Raw genomic sequence first — 13,135 nt, 5'->3', positions numbered from 1 at the left:
CCGCGCGGACATGCTTCAAGTACATCTGGAGTTCGATATTGTACCAGACCTAGAAGCCTCAGGGGAATCTCAACATGAACAGCGAGATCTTTCAGCGAACGGGCAGAGCTGAACCTGGCTTGTGTCCCCATGCCCACCACTCTGAGAAGCGAGTTTCTGTCTCTACGCGAGGCACTGAGGACTCGGTCGCTGACTCTACATGGGCTTCTCGAGTATGGGGGTCAGATTAGCTTGGCGTTGGAACGGGACGCGTACGAGCATGCAGCCTACGATCGGTTCAAGGCCGCTTGGGTGAGTGGTCTTCTATCCGTAGCAACCAAAGGGAGCTTCCTTGGAGGCCTGGAAGCGAGCGACAAGCACGTTTTGCGCTATCAAGGCATGGTTGATCATCGACCTAGCAGCCTGCCACTTTCCATTCAGCGGAGCATTCCCGGCTTGAAAGTGGTGCCTTGTAAGACCGATTTGAACCAAAATCACGTTGCACGCTGTCGGTAGACGCATCTCAACCGCAGCAATCACCAGCTTCTATTAACAGAACGAACGCAGCTTGACGACAACCATGCACCGTCAACTGCGAAGAGATTACTACAGGCTCCAGCCTTTTGGCACGATTAAGCATCTCCGATTTCCCCAACCTGGCGTATTCGTATTTCAACAACTCACTCTGGTGCCTCATGTCTGCCACGAGAATTGAAATCAGCCTTGTGAATGCCTTGTGATCTTCCGCAAATGTGGCATCCCACCGTGCCGTTGCTCCTCCAGCATCGTTCCGATCCACCCTGGAGCTACTGAATATCATTGTCCGCAGAATACCCCTGATTGGGACTGGTTCGACACCAAAATACGATCGAAGCGAACGGCAATGGCCAATTACCGTCAACATCTATTTCTAGAATATTGAAGCGTCAGCTACCACGTCTTTGAGCTCTCAAGAATGCGACTGCCTGGAATACTACATATCCCCCCGGCGCTCTTCTTTGTTCAAGCTCTGTATTCGGTGCATCCGGCTGCTGACCAAAGTAAGTTGCCTCTACTCGTAATCTCGCATCATGCTTTGCCACATTGGCTTCACAGGTCTTTATTTTACATTTACCTTCTTAGGACTCATATATGCGGCTCCCCAGCAGTACTGCAAGCCCGTCCCTGGCTCTGCAGACTGGCCTTCTATTTCAGACTGGCAAGCCTTGAACAGCTCCGTCTCAGGTCGTCTCATCACACCCGTTCCCCCCGGCTTAGTATGTCAAAGCAACAGTTCAGTACACAGCACGGCAGCATGCACAGAGCTCTTGGGTCAATGGGGCAACTCGTCGTTCCATGCAAATGATCCCTTCACTGCTGATTACAACGATGATTCGTGCCTGCCCGATCCGAGAGCACCTTGCTCTTCAGCATCTTTGCCTGCGTATATTGTGAATGCCACCACCGCAGCGGACGTTCAAGCTGCTGTAAGATTTGCTCATAGGAGCGGTGTAAGGCTGATAATCAAGGGAACGGGCCATGACTTCCTAGGACGGTGAGCGTCGACCTTCCACTCCTGACGCCAAATCGCTAAATCGCATAACAGGTCTTCCGGACCAGGCGCTCTCTCGATCTGGACGCACAACCTTCGTGGCGTCAAGGTTACCATGGGCGACTCCCTAGCGAAACGATACGGCGGAATGGCATCCGTCAAAATCGCTGCCGGTATGCGCTTCGGCGAAATTTATCAAGCTGTCGCGGCGTATAACCTATCACTCGTGGGAGGTGCCGATCCAAATGTCGGCGTTGGCGGTTGGGTCACAGCCGGCGGCCACTCTCCCATCAGTAGCGCGTACGGTCTGGGAGCAGACCAAGTCCTAGAGATGGACGTCGTGACCGCCAACGGAACGCGCTTGACCATCAATGAAGATTCATACCCAGGCTTATTCTGGGCCATGAGAGGCGTGAGTGCTCCCGTCCTGTTTTGTCTAAACAAGCGACTCACTGACCTTCAGGGTGGTGGCTCTACCTTTGCGGTTCTCCTGAGCGTCACAGTGCGCGCGTATCCCACATTTCCAATAACAGTGTACAGCTTCAGCTACAACACGACCGCCGACACCGATACGTTTTGGTCGTTGGTTGCGTACTTCCACAGCCAGCTGCCCGAGCTCTCCGACGCCGGCGCCATGGGTTACTACTTCATGATGCCGAACAATAGCCTCGGCCAACCGGACCCGGCTCGCCACGGCATGCTCGCCGGCGGGTGGATCCTGCCCAACAGGACCGTGCAGCAGACCAAGCAGATCTTAGCACCATTGGAAAGCACACTCAGGAACAACACCCTCGGCTGGGATGACGCGGTATGGATGCTGAACGAGACCCTCACGCTCCCTGATTTTACCAAAGCGTGGCTTCAATTTACCACGCCCGAGGCTGTCGGAGCGGACCTCCGCCTCGGCTCTCGCCTCCTTGACCGCAAGGCCCTGAAATCTGACCCAGCCAAGGTGAAAAGGCTGTTCAAGCAAGCAAACACAAACCCGCAGTCTACCGTCCTTGGCCACCTGATCGCTGGACAAGGCGTCAAGGAGGTCAAGAACGGCATCCCAGGTGGGGGCAACGCCGTCCTCCCAGCTTGGCGAAGAGATGTCTACACGCACATCGTCCTGCCGCGAACGTGGCCGTATCTCAACGAGACGGCTAAACACGAGACCACGACGCACCTCCGCGAGGTTGAAACACAGGCATTAAGAGAGCTCGCGCCGGACACGGGGGCGTATATCAACGAGGCAGACCCCACGGAACCGAATTGGCAGGAGACCTTCTGGGGCGAGAATTATGCCAGGCTGTTGAGCTTGAAGCGCGAGTGGGATCCCGCGGGCGTGTTCTGGTGTGTGCCGTGCGTAGGACATGGTGATGGATGGGAGGTGAAGAGCGACATCGGCCTAGAAGGGGCTATTGGGCAGAGTCCTGGGCGGGTTTGCAGGACGACGACTTGAAAGTCGAGTTACGGTAAGGATGAGTGATGGCCGCAGAGGATAGGCTGTGTTGATCTTGGTGCCTTGTCAGAGAGGGACGCTGTATCAGCAAAGACTTCTCGCTACGTTCGGCGTGTATGGTCGATGCCTAACAATGCGTGAGGACTGAACTGAAGTGCCTACACTGGCAAGAAAAAAAATGGCCACCTTAGCACGCTGGTAGATCTCGAGGACTCTCCATCACGATGCAGCCTCGCTTCCATGCGAACCCGTCCCTCGGCGTATCAAAAAAGTCTTCTGCATCGGACCTCCGACGCATCCGTCTGCTGTCTTGTGGACTGCATTGTCTGACGCGAGTCATAACCCATACGTCGAATACTTTGTCTGTTTAGAAGAGGAGCGAAGATGCTAGGCGTGCGAGTGATCGACAGTCCTCACACAGTGTGAGGCCTTTGAGGTCGTCTCAATGTACGGTCGAGGATTGAAAGTTGACTTGAGCGAGAGTACCTCGACTCAACCCGCCTCAGCTACTGTAAGTTCAAGTGCAAAAATTGGGCTGGTCGGAACTCGCATCACACCCCTTCATCGCCCGGTCGGTGGGGGCATTGACTACACAGAACGGACGAGAGGCAGCGAGATGAGTCTCGCGCCCGTAATTGAGTAAGTGATCTATTGACGAAATCGAACTGATCCGGGACGAGCGACGAGCAAAGCTGTCTACTCCGTGGTGCATGTATCGTGTAGGCAGGGCAGACGCTCGTCTAACAAGGTACCTACCTAGGTATGCAGGCTCAAGACTGCAACCCTCGGAATAGACCTATGCACACATCTTACCATGAACCAATCTCAGCCTGGGTTCGCTAGTTCTGAGTCACCTTTTCTCAGACGCATCTCACCTTTTACCTCATATCAAATCACCCCCCTCACTGGACAGATTCACATACCCATCCAAGGTCCCTAGGCAAGTAACAAGTGCAATCGCAATTCCAGAAGACCACACCTCTTCCCCAACTCTCCGCTTCAAGCGCAGAAGATGATGAAAAAGCAAAACGCAGGTGTTGTGGTGTTCAAAGATTCCCAAGCGAACCGAAGTCCACAAGGAGTGGTCAGTTGTATAGTTTTCACTGGATCAGCCAAGTCAGCCCGTCAGTCAGTCAGGGAGCACAAACTTTTCCATCCTGGAAGGGGAGTCCGCGCGACGGGAGAACTGGGCGGTTGTACTTACACTAGCAAAAATCTGGCATCGGCTGTAGCCTCACGCGCGCAGATAAAGCCCGTGCACTGGACAAAGTTAGTGTCTGACAGATGCTGACATCGCTGGTGAGGAGGATGTGCGTGGGGAGGGCACGCACCTAGAATAAAGAAGAAAGAAAGGGAAGAAGAGACAAGCGAAAGTAGAGTCACGCTTTTGAAGCCTGCGCGAAGTTGCGAGGTTGCCAAGGATTGATTCGCGGGTTGCGCTAGCATGTGATTGGTCGATCAGGCTCGAAGGTACACGTGACTTTCTGAAATGGCGAGAGATGGCCAAAACCAGTTAGTCTGAGCCTCGCATGTCTGGTCTTGCCTTGCGCTCGCTTGTGGTAAGTTTGTCGACTTTCACCAATTCTCGAGCTCGAACGGTTTGGGACACTGCTCTGCACCACGAGCGTCACGGATTGCTCCTGCTAGTGCTGCTGCCACTACTGCCGCAGCACGATCAAACATCCTCGCGCGTGTCCAACCATGGGTGTGCAGGGCGTGAAAACCGTCTCCACCGCGCGGGTCAGTCCAGTTCATTTCCACCCGCACGCAAGCAATTGACTCCCATCCATGGAGAATATGCTGACAGAGCTATCATCTATCTAGAACGGCCTGGGCGCCTACATCCTCCAATGCACGCGCCTCTCCCTGACGTACAGCGACCACTGGGTGTCCTCGACGGGGCTCCTCTCGCTGCTTCGGTCGCCGCTATTCCCCGCCCTCACGCACCGCTACCCGAGCGTGGAATTTCGCATCTCGCCGATCCCCAACCGCCATCCCGTCCTGAAGGCCCAGTACGTCAACGGGCGGAGTAAGGCCATTTGCGTCAAGAATCTGTCCAAGGAGCAGGTGGCCGAGAAGATGGAGTTCTTGCTGGGCAACTCGGGCCAGAAGAATGTCAGGGTGGGCGGGAAGAAGGTCGTGTCGCTGAATGAGAGTGTGCGTGGGGTATGGAGTCCTATGCATGGGGGGATCCAGAAGATCTGAAAGTCGTCGCCTGGTCACGAATCGGCGGGATGAGCTGACTGCCGAATATACTGGATTGTGGTTGCAGGGAATGAGAGTAGCTGTCTCAAGGGTTTCGGCTGCTGGAGAGGCACGAAAAAAGGAGGGGGAAAGGCTTGGATCCGAGATCCTGGGGCTACCGTGTCCGGCTGGTGCAATCAGAATGCAAGAGCCTGTGTAGGCAATGCTTGGATAGAACAACGAGCAGGGCTTTGGGTTGACCAAGCCTCCATGCCTGATATCTGAAGCAGCACTGACCCAAGTTCGACGTCGGATCATATCAGCGCACGCCAAGGCCGAACGGGGGCGAACGATCTTGTCCGTCGACATGCAAAGGTTGGAGCGATGGAATCTTGGGTGGGTTCAGACTGCAAGTTACGCAGCCCGCCCAAATCCGAGAAAGACAAAATCTATGGTGATGTTGGGAAAGGCTGGAAGGGCGGACGAAGCCCGACGAGTCAGGCGACGAAGCTAAAGCCCTTTCGAAGCTTGATCCCATAGTCCATAAGCGAACCAGAAAAGCAGGAGAAGAACCACTGCTTACTTTCTGTGTCGCTTCAACAATGTACAATAAATATGTAACAGAAAGCAACCAAAGATGAGGATTTCCAGCATCAATTCCCGATGTCCGTCACAAGCGCTATACGAGGTGTTGTTCAGCCGTAACCTCGTTCAATGCTCATTACTGATATTCCCGATCATCTATCCTGCACTCGCAGATTCGAGAGGCTGCACAATTCGAACTCCGGGCCTTTCGACTTCCTGGCAGATGGCCCTATCATAAGTATATGGGGAACATGGCTGTCTTGCTGACAACCTTCGTGGTGCATTTGTCGGCCTGGCAGACCGAGAATGGCGGTGATCTCGTTGACTCTAGTTTCTTCTCGTTCTCCTTGCCTTTGCCCTTCTTTGTGGTTCTGGATTTCGAACGATTGGTGGCACATTCGCCGCAATAGACCTAAGCCGGGTTAGAACAAAATCTGCAGATTAAAGGGATTGAAACTCACGTGTCCGCAACCTTTCACCACCCATACTTGCTGCTTGACATCTCCCTTCCCAATCGCTAGCTCGTCGCCGCACATCGGACATAGGATGACATCCTCCTCTTTGTACGTCCTCGTGAATCCCTCTTTCGCCACTGGAGGTGCCTTGTAAGGCTCCTGGACGACCTGGGGAGTCTCGGAACCGCGATCGAAGGGGTCAAACATGGCAAATCCAGGCCGAGCATAGTCCATGGTGATATTGAGGGTGCCCCCTTCGTGCGGTTGATTCCTTCGCGGCACGCCATCCAACCGATCTAAAAAGCCTTCGTTGTAGTCCCGCACGGCATTTTGCATGTTCCCAAGCATGAGTGAGGTCCCCCTTCTCAGTATGTCCAGTGGAAGAGCGAACGTGGCGTGGCCAGCAGCTGGCGGCTGCGGTCTTCGGGGCTGCGGGATACGTCTCTCCTCGAGAAATTGGACTTCCGGACTGGCCATCGAAGGAGGTGAAGCAGCTGATTCAACGGTCTCCGAATCATATCCATCGGTTTCGCCTCGGAAGAACTCCTCTGGACCAAGGTCGTCAGAGCCGGAGTCAAAGTCGGAGTCCTCGCCGTCCGAAAGAACTATCACGGTTCGCTCTGGTCCCCTGTGGCCAAAGGGCGGGGCACGGGGTAGTTGGTCTGGCTGTTGCTGTGCAGTCTGTTGCTGAGATTGGGCTGTTCGGGTCTGTGCTTGTCGGTGTGCTCTGCCTGCAGCCTGCATTCCTTCATTTAACTGGTCTGTGGCTTGCCTTCGTGATTGTTGCTCTGCTGTCTGCTGCCACATCGCCACCCGCTCTGGCCTCGACGGTCGTGTTGACGGTGGTCTCAGAAGTTCGGGAGATGGCGAACCTTCTGAGGCTGTAGAGACATCGTCGCTGTCCTCGGCGGTTAGATCGACGAAATCATTCGGGGCCGGCGTTTGCGTCGTTCGTGCACTCCGCGTGGTCATGACGGGCCTTCGATAGTCGTAGCCGTCTCCCTCGTATCGTAGTCTTGGTTCGAAGTGGTTAGGCGAGGTCTGTCGTGAAGCAGGAGGACTGGGGTTAGAGTCGAGAACTGCGGGAGGGCCGATGCAGCGGCGCTTGGAGGGTACGTGGTCGGGACTAGGGCTTCGGCTCTGCGAACGGGTGATTTCAGCGTGAGATCTCTGTAAGAATGTTAGGAAACTGCCTGAGACAGACTTCACCTGACTACGGGTGAATAGTCAGCTGAGAGGATGCAGAACCACACCTTTCTGCTGGAAGAGCCCGCCGCCGCGTTGAGGAAGTTGCTCAGGGCAAGAGTGCCTGCCTGAGGCATGATCAAGAAGCCGACGAGGGCAGATCAACAGAACGTCGTGATAAATCTCATGAGGCAAAAGTCGTGGATGGTGGTAATAGTGACAGTGTGAAGTTGTGGGAAGTCGAGTTCAAGCGCAGTTGGTGATGTCGTCTAGCAAACCCAAACCCACCCAAGTACGGAGTAGTGGCAATCGAGTGAACCGACAGAGGCAGTGGAAGTGGAAGCGGATGAATTTCCGCTGAGCAAGACAAAAGCCACCTGAAAATGGCCACTCGCTCGCTCGTTCGGCTGGATGATGTTGTGCGATGATGTTCTCGGACTGGTCAATGCACGCTCAATTCCTTGCCCACCACCACTTGAAATGCCACAATGTTGAGTAAAACTGCAGCGACCTCATCCGCATTGGGGAAGATGGTGACGCCGCCTTGTGCTCACCCCCGGCTCCCGCGAGTCAGGGTGCGCTCTCACGCGTGTCTCACCCGGCGTGGGGCGAAAGGTCGTGCCGCCTGGACAGGGATAGTGCAACGCCGGTCAGACTGGGCGGTCCGCGCCCAGCGATGATTGGCATTAGGAACCAAAGTGGATATGACCAGAGGCTTGTGAAGGCGACCGAATCATCATCCAGGCGGTCGTGACAAGCAGCGCCGCTCGGTGGCCGTTTCGATGATTAGTGTCGCGGCGCCGCTTGACCTGAGCGGGAAAGGCGGCTTCTGGCGCGTCCTTTAAATTCTGCCGCTTCTGAGGGTACATAACCGATCCTCGCTGCTTTCCCCTCCACTTGCGACCAGATAGTCCCTCCACGACCACGATCTCTCCACCCTCTGCCCTCTGCTGGCTTCGCCCGAAGGCCAACTCGAGCTGACCCTAGCACCACCGTCATGCTGCGAGGCACGAGTTCCCCCTGACGTCACTTCTTGAGCGAAATCAAGAGGCCTGCTCGATTCACTTTCGCTGTCGTGGACCGCGCGCCCTCCCACCACCCTCTAGAGTAACTCCCCGGGATCGTTAAAGCCGTCGTCTTTTCCATGTCGTCGCCGCCATGCTCGAACCGCGAGCTCCTCCCTCCGTCCCACCACGTGCGCTATCGCCATGCACCCAAGTAACGAAGGGCTCTACGTCCTCCCGCCTCTCGCAGCTTCTCGTCGACGACCTGCGCCCAGCTGCACGAGGTCACCATCTATATACATGCAACTGAGCGAGTCATTCCGACGGTGTCTATTGTCGGTCGCACCCTCCTAGCCGGCTTGTTGGGTTCACACTCGAGTGATTCTCGCCCTACACACTGCCGGACCTGCCTAACGCTTGGCCTGTTGAGGCGCACGATCCCTCGGATCCCTCGATGTGAGCTAATGGCAGAAATGCCTACTGAGATGGCCTGCATATGGGCGACACAATGCGAGAGCCGAGACGCACCAACAATCCTCCACGCTCCGTCATCGCCACTAAGCTGTGCCCTCCTGCCCTGCAAACCCGGCGCCCGGCTTGCGAGGGGCATTGGCCAAGGACTGTTGAGCCAAGCTTGGATTCTGCCTCGCCCGAGGCGGACGTCCTAGGCGAAGCTGGATTCGGAAGCAGGAAAGAGAGGGCAATCGAGAAGGAGGGATCGGAGTGGTGCGCAACAGGCACGAAAAGTGACGGACGCCTGCGAGCGTTGCCCTTTCGGGCCCATCATTCACTCGGCCTGTCCGCCTCCACCACAGAAGTAGCTGGTACCGTCTAGCTTATCCCTTCGGCCAGTCAAGCGGACTCGATCGCGAGCAAGCGGGAGAAGAGGTGCGGTTTTAGATAATGTCCGCTGACGAGGAACGAGCTTGCACTCAAGTGCGTAGTGGCGAGCGCCCGCAGTCCACGAGTTCGGACCAGATTCACCGCTGTCTCGGAGGGAGGAGGCCCCTGCTGCTTGTGACAAAACACATTTTCCGTCTCCGGGCGGCGAGGATACGAGGGAACCAGGGTCCGAAGCTGGACACGGTAGCCCAGCGTACCTTGAAAACCCAGGTATCTTACGCTCCGTCGCGGGCTCTCTGCAGTGGCCTAATTTTCAGCGAGGATGAACACCAACTATTCCCAAGTGATGCCCAGCATTTCCCTTCTGACCGGGGATTGAGATTCTCCGTGCCGGACGCTATACTGGGACCAGGACCTGCCGTCACACATTGAGCACGTCCATTCGAGTTGCGGAAGCATCAAATGAACAACAAATCTCTTGGGGGCATAGATCGTTTACTTGATTAGGTAATGGAATGAGGCATTTGGACGTGCCATTGCAAATTCTCGATCACTCTACCATTCCGACAACCCTGTATTCGATTTCGGCTTTCCGACAGCAATCTCACCGTCAGGTTCGTGAAGCGAAAGTCGTTTTCATCCTCCGGCAAACTATCTTTCCCGACAAGGATCTCCCAAGCGGCACGGATCGTCTTGCCTTCCGCTGTCGGCCCAGCCGCTAAATCATCCAGCCCGAGCAGCAGACTGTTGATGCGATATTTCATGTCCAATGTCCTGACAATTGCCTGACACAGTCCTTGCTGCATTTCGGGGGGCTCACGTCTGGTAAAAGCGCGAATTCTCGCCATGGAGGATTGGCTCAAGAGGGTTTCCCATACTGCTCAGACCGGCCCATTGGTGGTGTGCCTTTAACGTGTCCGTTAAGGACGCAGAACTGCCTAGGGCTTCGAATCCAGTTATCCCACGATATACGCATCTTCCAAGATCTCTTTTCGAGATTGACCTGACGAAGATCGGACCAGTTCTGGCATCTTTTCTGAAGTTGAAGACCGGTGCCGAGCAGCGGCGTGCTTCAAACGAGCGGCGACGAGGTTCTCAAATGGGAAAAGGGTCAACCTTCTACGACCCAAGTCGTTTTTAGACTTCTCATCGTCCAAAAAGGAAGAGCCGGATTCAAGGATAACCAGGGTGGGCAGGGCTCGAGAACGTTGCGGTGGGATTCGACGAGGTCTCGGAGGTCCGGATCAACTGAGATCTGAGACGCCATCAATCAATACCACGCGATCGCCATATTTTCGGTGAACTCTACCTTCTTCCAATGACTATCCACGAATGCACCCACTATCTCGTTAACATATCTCCGGAACCTGCGAAATCACAGTAACGCCGGGATGAGGTCGCCTTTGGACTTCAAGAGCGATATGGGTCCATAAGTTTTCGCGGAGGGACTGTAGAAGGAGTTGAATTTGATTTGACGTGCTTCAAGTCCAGAACAGGATGTCTTTCGGCGCCGAAGTCGCCATGCTGGGAGGGAAGATTTCTTTGATGCGACAAATTGTCGCCTTCGCACACGCATAGCCTTGAGTGTGGGGATTATCCAATGACCGGATCATATCATGTGACCACACTAACCTTGTTGCGCCCAAGCAAACAAACCGCTTAGTAAGCAATTCTGGCTCGGTAAAATCCACAAACTCATAGCGCGTTCAATAGCGCCGAGCGCGAAGTGGCTCTACTGGGTACCTGCAGATAGATCGCATGATCGATCAAGTTGCCGCAGTTTGCTCTATCTGCACGACCAACCTCTCGCTTCTCGCCAACTTGTTACGAACCGACCTTGTAGGCGGCCACTCCTGCAGGCATCAACCCCCGACCAGGAAAAGAACCCTGAGGCTACTAAATAGCGATATAGTACTCTACTATGTCTCTTGAGCGGAACCTCATAGTAGTTCCTTTGTATCCGTACGGGAGACAGCGTGACTCTTGAGGTACTGCGGATACGGTCAACTGATTGGCAGTGTGTGAGGGTCATGAGTTGGTCAGGAGGCTAGGAAGCGGTTGGGGGTTGATCGAGGAGAAGGCAGTGACAGCGGTAGGGTGGCCACTACTTTGCGTGTAAAAGCCCCTCTGCCTTCAGCGTGCTGGCTAACACCCTATCCGTCAGCCGGGGAGTTGAGGAGGCATTTCTGCTGGCAGAATCTTGCACATAGCCCTGGTTAGATAGTGGGGAAGCCCTGGTTAAACAGTGGGAAAACCCTGGCTAAACAGTGGGGAAGCCCTAGTCAAATAGTAGGGAAGCCCTGGTTAAATAGTGGGGAAGCCCTGTTTTTCAATGTCTACTGTCGATTCCGAAAGGAATCGTGCTGCAATAATATATACAGTACAATGGAAAAAGTGACCGCTGGTACCAGCGAACGATACAAACATGGATGCATAATTAATCCTACTTCGCAAAAGCTTCCAAGGAACTGCAGTGTATTCGACCAGATACCTCTCACGTCATGGCACTACAACTGTAGCCATGGCAAAGGCATCGTACTGACTTCGCCGCCCAACTCTGCCGATCCGAAGGATCAAGTGTCTGCCATCGTTAGAAGTCGGGACACCGCTGGCCGGCTTGAGAAGCTCGCTACAAAGCGCAAAAACATCCACGTTGTAGTGAACTGGGGCGAGGCGTCATGGCCAAACGGATATGCCTCTCGTGCGGCGGCTGGCAGGGCATCTCAAACTAAACCACACACTACATCTTGAAGGAACGGCGCAAAGATCTTGAGTAGAGTGTCGGTGTTGCATGCGTTGCTTGTCTGTCTGCCATCTATGTGCTATCCGTGAAGTAAACAAGTACGAAAAGGAAAAGAAGCGCAGCCTTGCGCTAGAGTGCCAGCCAATCAGAACGCTCGGTTGCTAGGCTGGACTGTGTCCAGCGAAGTGGCAGCCTTGCTAACCCCTAACCTCTCTCAACCCTATTACAGTAGTGACCGTCCGACCCTGCGAAATTGGAGTAGGCTGGCGCTGAGGTCTCCGAAGCCGAGATATGCCATATCTCAGAAAAAGCTGCGTGTGCTGATTAGGCGGACAACTATACTAGAGACTACGCATGCATAGCCGATTGACTTTGTCGAGATATGGACGAGGTTCACCTATTCTATGTACACGCAAATTCGTCCGTGACCGATGACGAGACTTACGGCTGGTGTAACGCATGTAGTTTTCCTTCGGTATTATTGGCGCAGGGCATACATACTCCACGCTCCAGGTCAAATCAGATTTGGTCTAGTGGGCTCCCACCGGAACCAGAAAGCACGAAAACAATAGAGTGGTCCTGCAACCACGTGTACACTTTAGTCGATGAAGTCGAGCTAGCCGAAGGGACGGAACGGTGGGGCTGTCAGAGCCCCCCAACCATTCCCGGCGCGTAGTTGCCACCAGCGGTGGTAGCTTCCCAGAGAAGTTCATGTGTCTACAGGTCAGTCGATGTCTCTAGTATCAGATGCCCTCCTCTAAATGGTGAGATCGCCATTCGTGGTTGGAAGGCAGCTTCGAAACGAACGGGTTCTTACCCGGGGCATTTCACGGCACAAGAGCGCACATTACAGTCCAGCATTGAACCTTGGCTGAACGGTTGTCGGGAAGCCGACCGTCTGATTCGAGTGCATGCAAAAACAGCCGTGGACCATCGTGTGTGAGAGACGCGAAGCTGAGTGGCTGAGTCCTTGTGTTTGTGCCGCCTCGCGTTCACGTGAGCACCAGAAATGGCCCGTTCCCCGGCTTGGACGCCGGAGGTCGATGCCCGGGATCCTTCCCCCGGAAGGTGCCTCCACGATCACATCCGAGGGTAACGCGGGGTACCTTTGCCTTAGATTGTCAGAGCTTCAGGACTTTCCAATATTCGAGAGTACATGGCAAGAATTCTCATAACCTCCGA

General features: G+C 54.7%; 3 protein-coding genes across 3 annotated transcripts; 2 read left to right on the top strand and 1 right to left on the bottom strand.

The window, feature by feature from the left end:
- Positions 1-1,625: 1,625 nt before the first annotated feature.
- Positions 1,626-2,954, top strand: A1O7_09032 (uncharacterized protein; the record flags this gene model as incomplete). The annotated part of the gene is made up of 2 exons (XM_007763021.1): positions 1,626-1,922; positions 1,974-2,954. The coding sequence occupies 2 exons, from the start codon at positions 1,626-1,628 to the stop codon at positions 2,952-2,954; spliced, it is 1,278 nt and encodes a 425-aa protein (XP_007761211.1).
- A 1,701-nt stretch (positions 2,955-4,655) lies between these two features.
- A1O7_09031 (uncharacterized protein) lies at positions 4,656-5,159 on the top strand (the record flags this gene model as incomplete). Its single annotated transcript, XM_007763020.1, has 2 exons — positions 4,656-4,694; positions 4,779-5,159. 2 exons carry the CDS (start codon positions 4,656-4,658, stop codon positions 5,157-5,159), a joined length of 420 nt encoding a protein of 139 aa, XP_007761210.1.
- A 796-nt stretch (positions 5,160-5,955) lies between these two features.
- A1O7_09030 (uncharacterized protein) lies at positions 5,956-7,150 on the bottom strand (the record flags this gene model as incomplete). Its single annotated transcript, XM_007763019.1, has 2 exons — positions 5,956-6,135; positions 6,185-7,150. The coding sequence occupies 2 exons, from the start codon at positions 7,148-7,150 to the stop codon at positions 5,956-5,958; spliced, it is 1,146 nt and encodes a 381-aa protein (XP_007761209.1).
- Positions 7,151-13,135: the final 5,985 nt, after the last annotated feature.

The sequence above is a fragment of the Cladophialophora yegresii genome (assembly GCF_000585515.1).
Source record: "Cladophialophora yegresii CBS 114405 chromosome Unknown aczIN-supercont1.6, whole genome shotgun sequence".
NCBI classification, from domain to species: Eukaryota; Fungi; Ascomycota; class Eurotiomycetes; order Chaetothyriales; family Herpotrichiellaceae; genus Cladophialophora; species Cladophialophora yegresii.
The sequence above is the reverse complement of the archived record's forward strand: the minus strand, read 5'-3'. Positions and strand labels throughout refer to the sequence as shown.